This window comes from Lampetra fluviatilis, unplaced genomic scaffold (genome assembly GCF_964198595.1).
Source record: "Lampetra fluviatilis unplaced genomic scaffold, kcLamFluv1.1 SCAFFOLD_851, whole genome shotgun sequence".
Taxonomy (NCBI): Eukaryota; Metazoa; Chordata; class Hyperoartia; order Petromyzontiformes; family Petromyzontidae; genus Lampetra; species Lampetra fluviatilis.
In genome coordinates this window covers 32,501-43,295 of record NW_027621672.1, presented here as the reverse complement: position 1 = coordinate 43,295, position 10,795 = coordinate 32,501, and the positions used below count along the sequence as shown (strand labels likewise).

The window sequence follows — 10,795 nt, the reverse complement described above, 5'->3', positions numbered from 1 at the left end:
GGGTGGGGTGAGTGGGGGGGTGGGGTGAGTGGGGGGTGGAGTGAGTGGGGGGTGGGGTGAGTGGGGTGAGTGGGGGGTGGGGTGAGTGGGGGGGTGGGGTGAGTGGGGGGTGGGGTGAGTGGGGTGGGGTGAGTGGGGGGTGGGGTGAGTGGGGGGGGGGTGGGGTGAGTGGGGGGGTGGGGTGAGTGGGGGGGTGGGATGAGTGGGGGGTGGGTGAGTGGGGGGGGTGAGTGGGGGGTGGGGTGAGTGGGGGGGTGGGGTGAGTGGGGGGGTGGGGTGAGTGGGGGGTGGGGTGAGTGGGGGGTGGGGTGAGTGGGGGGTTGGGTGAGTGGGGGGTGAGGTGAGTGGGGGGTGGGGTGAGTGGGAGGGTGAGTGGGGGGGTGGGGTGAGGGGTGGGGTGAGTGGGGGTGGGGTGGTGGGGGGTTGGGTGAGTGGGGGGTGGGGTGAGTGGGGGGGTGGGGTGAGTGGAGGGTGGGGTGAGTGGGGGGTGTGGGTGAGTGGGGGGTGGGGGTGAGTGGGGGGGTGGGAGGGTGGGGTGAGTGGGGGGGTGGGGTGAGTGGGGGGTGGGGTGAGTGGGGGGGGTGGGAGGGTGGGTGGTGAGTGGGGGGTGGGGTGAGTGGGGGGTGGGAGTGAGGGGGGGGTGGGGTGAGTGGGGGGTGGGTGAGTGGGGGGTGGTGTGAGTGGGGGGTTGGTGTGAGTGGGGGGTGAGGTGAGTGGGGGGTGGGGTGAGTGGGAGGGTGAGTGGGGGGCTGGGTGAGTGGGGGGGTGGGATGGGTGGGGGGTTGGGTGAGTGGGGGGTGGGGTGAGTGGGGTGAGTGGGGGGTGGGGTGAGTGGAGGGTGGGTGTGAGTGGGGGGTGTGGTGAGTGGGGGGTGGGGTGAGTGGGAGGGTGAGTGGGAGTGGGGGGAGTGGGGTGAGTGGGGAGTGGGGTGAGTGGGGGTGGGTGAGTGGGGAGTGGGGTGAGTGGGGGGTGAGGTGAGTGGGGGGTGGGGTGAGTGGGAGGGTGAATGGGGGGCTGGGGTGAGTGGGGGGTGGATGGGTGGGGGGTTGGGTGAGTGGGGGGGTGGGGTGAGTGGGGTGAGTGGGGGGTGGGGTGAGTGGAGGGTGGGGTGAGTGGGGGGTGTGGTGATGGGTGGGGGTGGTGGAGGTGAGGGTGAGTGGGAGTGGGGGGAGTGGGGTGAGTGGGGAGTGGGGTGAGTGGGGGGTGAGTGGGGAGTGGAGTGGGGGGTGGGGTGAGTGGGGGGGTGGGGTGAGTGGGGGGTGGGGTGAGTGGGAGGGTGAGTGGGGGGTGGGGTGATTGGGGAGTGGGGTGAGTGGGGGGTGGGGTGAGTGGGAGGGTGGGGTGTGGTGAGGGTGGGGTGAGTGGAGGGTGAGTTGGAGGATTGGGTGAGTGGGGGGGGGGTAAGTGGGAGGGAGACACTATACACTACACTGTTATACACTACTATACACTACATTATACACTACACTATACACTACATTATACACTACACTGATATACACGTAACGATACACTACTATACACTACATTATACACTACATTATACACTACACTATACACTACATTATACACTACACTGATATACACTATACACTACACTATACACTATTCTGATATACACTGCACTGCTATACACTACAATACACTACACTATACACTACTACACTATACACTACACTACTACACTACACTATACACTACACTATACACTACACTATACACTACACTATACACTACACTACTACACTACACTATACACTACAGTGATGTACACTACACTGAAGTACACTGCTATACACTAAACTATCCACTTTCGCCATATAATCAATAACAATCAATGCATCATTAATTATTGACATGTAAACGCAAATGTCAATGTAGCCGCATCACCGCTTCCACCTCCACCGTCTCTCCCCCACCCACGATAAAGATCGGATTATTTTTAATAAAAAAATTGTCCATAAAGTAGCTCTCACTTTCAATCAATAATCAATAACAATCAATACATCACTATTATTGACATTTTAATGCAAATGTCAATGGAGCCGCATCACCGCTTCCACCACCATCGTCTCCCACCGCACGTTTGTATCCCTCCGCGATTTCGCCTCCGCCAAAAAAACTTGTCTCCATGCGCGCAGCAACAAAATAGTTCCACCACCACCACCGCCATCCGCCCTCGTCAAGAGTCGCGAACGCTTCTGCGATTTAAATTCTAAAGAGTAAAACGGAGAGACATCCCGTCCAACGTTCTTCAAACGGCGACCGCCACCAGCCGCCCATACAAATCTTCGATTAGGAGTTAATCAACAATCAATAATCAACAATAAGCAACATCGCAGCGTTCGAGGCCTATACCCGCTCGTGCGCGAAGCCCAGCTCCTTGCCTAGCCACCCCGCCGTCGAGGTAGGGCGCACGCTCAGTGCACACACTGGGTAGAGTACGCACATTAAGTAGAGTACACACACTCGGTAGGGTACACACACTCAATAGAGTCGAGTACGCGTTGCTTGTATAACAAAATAAACAACAATAAGCAACATTGTAGCGCTCGAGGCCTACCCGCTCGTGCCGCGAAGCCTAGCGCCTTGCCTAGGCACCCCGCCGTCGAGGTAGGGCGCACGCTCAGTGCACACACTGGGTAGAGTACGCACATTAAGTAGAGTACACACACTCGGTAGGGTACACACGCTCAATAGAGTCGAGTACGCGTTGCTTGTACAACAAAATAAACAACAATAAGCAACATTGTAGCGCTCGAGGCCTACCCGCTCGTGCCGCGAACCCTAGCGCCTTGCCTAGCGAGCCCCGCCGAGGTGGAGTGCACACACTCCGTACACACACACTCAGAGTACACACACTCATTACACGCACACATACTCATTACACACACAGTACACACACACACTCACTCGGTAGAGTCGAGTACGCGTGCTTGTACAACAAAATAAACAACAATAAGTGACAACGTCGCCTCAGTTTCAGCGCTCGAGGCCTACCCGTTCGTTCCACGAACCCTAGCGCCTTGCCTAGCGAGCCCCGCCGCCGAAGTCGAGGCACACTCGGTAGGGTGTACACCCTCAGTACACACACTCAGTACACACACAGTACACACACACACTCACTCAGTAGAGTCGAGTACGCGTGCTTGTACAACTAAATAAACAACAATAAGTGACAACGTCGCCTCAGTTTCAGCGCTCGAGGCCTACCCGCTCGTTCCGCGAACCCTACCGCCTTGCCTAGCCACACCGCCGCCGAAGTCAGCGCACACTCGGTAGGGTGTACACCCTCAGTACACACCCTCAGTGCACACACACAGTACACACACTCAGTACACAAACACAGTACAGACACACAGTACAGACAGTAATAGTCTCACACACACTCACCAGAGTGCGTGTACAGCACCATAACAACAAAACAACAACAAAATAACCCCCTACCCACCCCATTCCTCCACTTCGCTCGCTCGAGGCCTACCCGCTCGTTCCACGAACCCTAGCGCCTTGCCTAGCCACGCCGCCGCCGAAGTCGGCGCACACTCGGTTGGGTCTACACCCTCAGTACGCACACTCAGTACACACACCCTCAGTACACACACACAGTACACACACACAGTACACACAGTAGTATAGTCTAGTAGTAGACACAACAAATTAACAACAAAATAACCTCCCCACTCTCTCATTCCTCTTCCACTAAGCTCGCTCGCTCGAGGCCTACCCGCTCGTTTCCACGAACCCTAGCGCCTTGCCTAGCGAGCCTCGCCGCCGAAGTCGGCGCACACTCGGTAGGGTGTACACCCTCAGTACACACACACAGTACACACACTCAGTACACACACACAGTACACACACACAGTACACACACAGTACGTACACACACACACAGTACACACACAGTACACACACACACAGTACACACACACACAGTACACAGACACACAGTACACACACACAGTACACACACACACAGTACGTACACACACACACAGTACACACACACACAGTACACACACTCAGTACACACACACAGTACACACACACAGTACACACACACACAGTACGTACACACACACACAGTACACACACACACAGTACACACACACAGTACACACACACACAGTACACACACACACAGTACACACACACACAGTACACACACACACAGTACACACACACAGTACACACACACAGTACACACACACAGTACACACACACAGTTCACACACACAGTACACACACACACACAGTACACACACACACACAGTACACACACACACACAGTACACACACACACACACAGTACACACACACACACACAGTACACACACACACACAGTACACACACACAGTACACACACACACAGTACACACACAAACAGTACACACACACACAGTACACACACACACAGTACACACACACACAGTACACACACACACAGTACACACACACACACAGTACACACACACACACAGTACACACACACAGTACACACACACACACAGTACACACACACACACAGTACACACACACACACAGTACACACACACACACAGTACACACACACACACAGTACACACACACAGTACACACACACAGTACACACACACAGTACACACACACAGTACACACACACACAGTACACACACACACACACAGTACACACACACACACACAGTACACACACACACACACAGTACACACACACACACACAGTACACACACACACACACAGTACACACACACACACAGTACACACACACACACAGTACACACACACACACAGTACACACACACACACAGTACACACACACACACAGTACACACACACACAGTACACACACACACAGTACACACACACACACAGTACACACACACACACAGTACACACACACACACAGTACACACACACACACACAGTACACACACACACACACAGTACACACACACACACAGTACACACACAGTACACACACAGTACACACACAGTACACACAAACAGTACACACAAACAGTACACACACACAGTACACACACACAGTACACACACACACACACAGTACACACACACACAGTACACACACACACACACAGTACACACACAGTACACACACACAGTACACACACACACAGTACACACACAGTACACACACACAGTACACACACACACCCTCAATACGCACACACAGTACACACAGTCAGTACACACAGTAGTAGAGTCGTACCAGAGTGCGTGTACAGCAACATAACAACAAAATAACAACAAAATAACCTCCCCACACTCTCTCATTCACTTCGCTCGCTCTAGGCCTACCCGCTCGTTTCCACGAACCCTAGCGCCTTGCCTAGCGAGCCCCCCGCCGCCGCCGAGGGAGGCGACGATGGCGTCTGCCGGGGTGATCGACTTCAGGGACCCCCAGACTGGAGTGGATGGCGGTGCTAGCGGCGTTGGCGGCGGCGTTGGCGGCGGCGATGAGCCGAAGAAGCTGACGCGCGAGGACTGGAGGAAGAAGAAAGAACTCGAAGAACAGCGGAAACTCGGGAACGCTCCGGCCGAAGTTGACGAGGAGGGGAGGTGAGAGTGGTAGGGAGGGGGTGGTTGGTTACTCGCTCTGTGGGGTAGTCGCCCTGTGGGGTAGTCACCCTGTGGGGTAGTCACCCTGTGGGTAGACACACTGTGGGTAGACACACCCTGTGGGGTAGTGTAGACACTGCTATTGGTGTGTACGTGGAGTCTGCGTCTCTCTCTCCCCGTGGTCTACAGGAGGTGGTGGGTTCCATCCCTCACCCTGACACCACAGTGGCTAGGCAGATGTTGACTACCTCGCCTGGTCTACAGGAGGTCGTGGGTTCACACCCTGACAGCTGAGAGATGTTGACTACCTCGCCTGGTCTACAGGAGGTCGTGGGTTCAATCCCTGAGAGATGTTGACTACCTCGCCTGGTCTACAGGAGGTCGTGGGTTCAATCCCTGAGAGATGTTGACTACCTCGCCTGGTCTACAGGAGGTCGTGGGTTCAATCCCTGAGAGATGTTGACTACCTCGCCTGGTCTACAGGAGGTCGTGGGTTCCATCCCTGAGAGATGTTGACTACCTCGCCTGGTCTGCAGGAGTTCGTGGGTTCCATCCCTGAGAGATGTTGACTACCTCGCCTGGTCTACAGGAGGTCGTGGGTTCCATCCCTGACAGCTGAGAGATGTTGACCACCTCGCCTGGTCTACAGGAGGTCGTGGGTTCACACCCTGACAGCTGAGAGATGTTGACCACCTCGCCTGGTCTACAGGAGGTCGTAGATTTGACCCTGACGATGCCTGCTGCTGCTGTGTTTGTGGAGTCTGCGTCTCTCTCTCGTTCTGACCCTGTGCCCTCTACCGGACGTCTCCCTCTCTCTCTCCGCGTCTCCCCCTACAGAGACATCAACCCGCACATCCCCCAGTACATCTCGTCCGTGCCTTGGTACGTGGACCCCAGCAAGAGGCCGACTCTCAAGCATCAGCGGCCCCAGCCAGAGAGGCAATACGAGTTCACGGATTGTAGCCAGTGGTTCCACAGAGGAGTCAATACTGTGAGTTGATCACCCACTCACTCACTCACTCATCCACTCACCCACTCACTCACCCAATCAGTAAATCACTCACTCACCCACTCACCCACTCACTCACCCAATCAGTAAATCACTCACTTACCCACTCAGTAACTCACTCACCCAACCACTCACCCACTCACTCACCCACTCACTCACTCACTCACCCAATCAGTAACTCATTCACTCACCCAATCAGTAACTCACTCAGTAACCCACTCACTCACTCAGTAACTCACTCACTCACTCACCCACTCAACCACTCACTCACCCAATCAGTAACTCATTCACCCACCCACTCACTCACCCACTCACTCACTCACTCACCCAATCAGTAACTCATTCACTCACCCAATCAGTAACTCACTCAGTAACCCACTCACTCACTCAGTAACTCACTCACCCACTCACTCACTCACCCAATCAGTAGCTCACTCAGTAACCCACTCACTCACTCAGTAACTCACTCACTCAGTAAATCACTCACACACTCAGTAACTCACTCAGTAACTCACTCACTCAGTAAATCACTCACACACTCAGTAACTCACTCACCCACTCACTCACCCGCTTACTCACTCACTCGCCCGCTTACTCACCCACCCACTCACCCACTCACTTACCCACTCACCCACTCACCCACCCACTCACTCACTCGCCCACTTACTCACTCACCCGCTTACTCACTCACTCACCCACTCACTGACTTACTCACCCACTCATCCACTCACCCTGCGTGAGCTACACGGGGGACCTTTGTCTTTGTGTGGAACCTCCCCACAGCAAACGGTCGCCACCAAGTTCCGCAAGGGAGCCTGCTGCAACTGCGGCGCCACCACTCACAAGAAGAAGGACTGCATGGAGGTGGGTGGGTGGGTGGGTGAGTGAGTGAGTGAGTGGGTGAGTGAGTGAGTGAGTGGGTGAGTGAGTGAGTGAGTGGGTGAGTGAGTGAGTGAGTGGGTGAGTGAGTGAGTGGGTGAGTGAGTGAGTAAGCAGGTGAGTAAGTGAGTGAGTAGGTGAGTAGGTGAGTGAGTGAGTTACTGAGTGGGTGAGCGAGTGTCTGAGTGAGTGAGCGAGTGGCTGACTGAGCGGGCGAGCGAGTGGCTGAGTGAGTGAGTGAGCGAGCGAGTGGCTGACTGGGCGAGCGAGTGGCTGAGTGAGCGAGCGGGCGACTAACCTGCGCCACCCACCCCCTCACGGCAGCGTCCTCGCGTGTGGGTGCCCGTCACACGGGTGCCGACATCGCCCCGGACGAGTTTGCCCAGTGGGTGGGTGAGTGAGTGGTTGAGCGAGTGAGTGAGTGGCTGAGTGAGTGAGCGAGTGGCTGAGTGGGTGAGCGAGCGAGTGGCTGAGTGAGTGAGTGAGTCGCTGAGTGAGTGAGCGAGTGGGTGAGTGAGTGAGTGGGTGAGTGAGTGAGTGGGTGAGTGAGTGAGCGAGTGGCTGAGTGAATGAGCGAGTGGGTGAGTGAGCGAGTGAGTGAGCGAGTGGGTGAGTGAGTGAGCGAGTGGCTGACTGAGCGGGCGAGCGAGTGGCTGAGTGAGTGAGTGAGCGAGCGAGTGGCTGACTGGGCGAGCGAGTGGCTGAGTGAGCGAGCGGGCGACTAACCCGCGCCACCCACCCCCTCACGGCAGCGTCCTCGCCGTGTGGGTGCCCGTCACACGGGTGCCGACATCGCCCCGGACGAGTTTGCCCAGTGGGTGGGTGAGTGAGTGGTTGAGCGAGTGAGTGAGTGGGTGGGTGAGCGAGCGAGTGGCTGAGTGAGTGAGCGAGCGAGTGGCTGAGTGAGTGAGCGAGCGAGTGGCTGAGTGAGTGAGCGAGTGGCTGAGTGAGTGAGCGAGTGGCTGAGTGAGTGAGCGAGCGAGTGGCTGAGTGAGTGAGCGAGCGAGTGGCTGAGTGAGTGAGCGAGCGCGTGGCTGAGTGAGTGAGCGAGTGGCTGAGTGGGTGAGTGAGTGAGTGAGTCGCTGAGTGAGTGAGCGAGTGGGTGAGTGAGTGAGTGAGTGGCTGAGTGGGTGAGTGAGTGAGTGGCTGAGTGAGTGAGCGAGTGAGTGGCTGAGTGAGCGAGCGAGTGGCTGAGTGAGTGAGTGAGTCGCTGAGTGAGTGAGCGAGTGGGTGAGTGAGTGAGCGAGTGGGTGAGTGAGTGAGTGAGTAGGTGAGTGAGTGAGCGAGTGGCTGAGTGAGTGAGCGAGTGGGTGAGTGAGCGAGTGAGTGGCTGAGTGAGTGAGTGCGCGAGCGAGTGGCTGAGTGAGTGAGTGAGCGAGTGGCTGACTGGGCGAGCGAGTGGCTGAGTGAGCGAGCGGGCGACTAACCCGTGCCACCCACCCCCTCACGGCAGCGTCCTCGCCGTGTGGGTGCCCGTCACACGGGTGCCGAATTCGCCCCGGACGAGTTTGCCCAGTGGGTGGGTGAGTGAGTGGTTGAGCGAGTGAGTGAGTGGGTGGGTGAGCGAGCGAGTGGCTGAGTGGGTGAGCGAGCGAGTGGCTGAGTGAGTGAGCGAGTGGCTGAGTGAGTGAGCGAGTGGCTGAGTGAGTGAGTGAGTCGCTGAGTGAGTGAGCGAGTGGGTGAGTGAGTGAGTGGCTGAGTGGGTGAGTGGGTGAGTGGGTGGGTGAGTGAGCGAGTGGCTGAGTGAGTGAGCGAGTGGGTGAGTGAGCGAGTGGCTGAGTGAGTGAGCGAGTGGGTGAGTGAGCGAGCAAGTGGATGAGTGAGTGAGTGAGCGAGCGAGTGGATGAGTGAGTAAGTGAGCGAGCGAGTGGCTGACTGGGCGAGCGAGTGGCTGAGTGAGCGAGCGGGCGACTAACCCGCGCCACCCACCCCCTCACGACAGCGTCCGCGCCGTGTGGGTGCCCGTCACACTGGTGCCGACATCGCCCCCGACGAGTTTGCCCAGCCGACGCTCGCCTTCGACTTTGATGGCAAGCGCGACCGCTGGAACGGCTACGACCCCTCGGAGCACTCACGCATCGTCCACGAGTACGCCAAGATCGACTCGGTGAGGCTCGCCCACTCACCAGCTCACTCACCAACTCGCTCACTCACCAACTCACTCGCGCATCGTCCACGAGTACGCCAAGATCGACTCGGTGAGGATCGCCCACTCACCAGCTCACTCACCAACTCGCTCACTCACCAACTCACTCGCGCATCGTCCACGAGTACGCGAAGATCGACTCGGTGAGGCTCGCCCACTCACCAGCTCACTCACCAACTCGCTCACTCACCAACTCACTCGCGCATCGTCCACGAGTACGCGAAGATCGACTCGGTGAGGCTCGCCCACTCACCAGCTCACTCACCAACTCGCTCACTCACCAACTCACTCGCGCATCGTCCACGAGTACGCCAAGATCGACTCGGTGAGGATCGCCCACTCACCAGCTCACTCACCAACTCGCTCACTCACCAACTCACTCGCGCATCGTCCACGAGTACGCCAAGATCGACTCGGTGAGGCTCGCCCACTCACCAGCTCACTCACCAACTCGCTCACTCACCAACTCACTCGCGCATCGTCCACGAGTACGCGAAGATCGACTCGGTGAGGCTCGCCCACTCACCAGTTCACTCACCAACTCGCTCACTCACCAACTCACTCGCGCATCGTCCACGAGTACGCGAAGATCGACTCGGTGAGGCTCGCCCACTCACCAGCTCACTCACCAACTCGCTCACTCACCAACTCACTCGCGCATCGTCCACGAGTACGCCAAGATCGACTCGGTGAGGATCGCCAACTCACCAACTCACTCACCAACTCGCTCACTCACCAACTCACTCGCGCATCGTCCACGAGTACGCCAAGATCGACTTGGTGAGGCTCGCTCACTCACCAGCTCACTCACCAACTCACCCGCTCACCAACTCACTCAGAAACTCGCTCACCAACTCACTCACTCACCAACTCACTCACCAACTCGCTCGCTCACCAACTCGCTCGCCAACTCGCTCGCCAACTCGCTCGCCAACTCGCACACCAACTCGCTCACCAACTCACTCACCAACTCGCTCGCTCACCAACTCACTCACCAACTCGCTTGCCAACTCACTCACCAACTCACCCACTCACTCACCAAATCACTCACCAACTCGCTTGCTCACCAACTCGCTCACCAACTCGCTCACCAACTCGCTCACCAACTCGCTCACCAACTCGCTCACCAACTCGCTCGCCAACTCGCTCGCCAACTCGCTCACCAACTCGCTCACCAAC

At 56.9% G+C, this 10,795-nt stretch overlaps 1 protein-coding gene across 1 annotated transcript in view; it reads left to right on the top strand.

Annotated features, from left to right (window-relative positions):
* The first annotated feature begins 2,139 nt into the window (after positions 1 to 2,139).
* The window catches only part of SLU7 (spliceosome associated SLU7), a 40,619-nt gene continuing 31,963 nt past the window's right edge, over positions 2,140 to 10,795 (top strand). The window contains exons 1-6 of the mRNA XM_078885736.1: positions 2,140 to 2,407; positions 3,722 to 3,794; positions 5,316 to 5,582; positions 6,420 to 6,573; positions 7,375 to 7,455; positions 9,413 to 9,577. Of these exons, the coding sequence (XP_078741862.1) occupies positions 5,389 to 5,582; positions 6,420 to 6,573; positions 7,375 to 7,455; positions 9,413 to 9,577 (594 nt within the window). The 5' untranslated portion in view covers positions 2,140 to 2,407; positions 3,722 to 3,794; positions 5,316 to 5,388. The remainder of the gene's footprint in view (positions 2,408 to 3,721; positions 3,795 to 5,315; positions 5,583 to 6,419; positions 6,574 to 7,374; positions 7,456 to 9,412; positions 9,578 to 10,795) is intronic.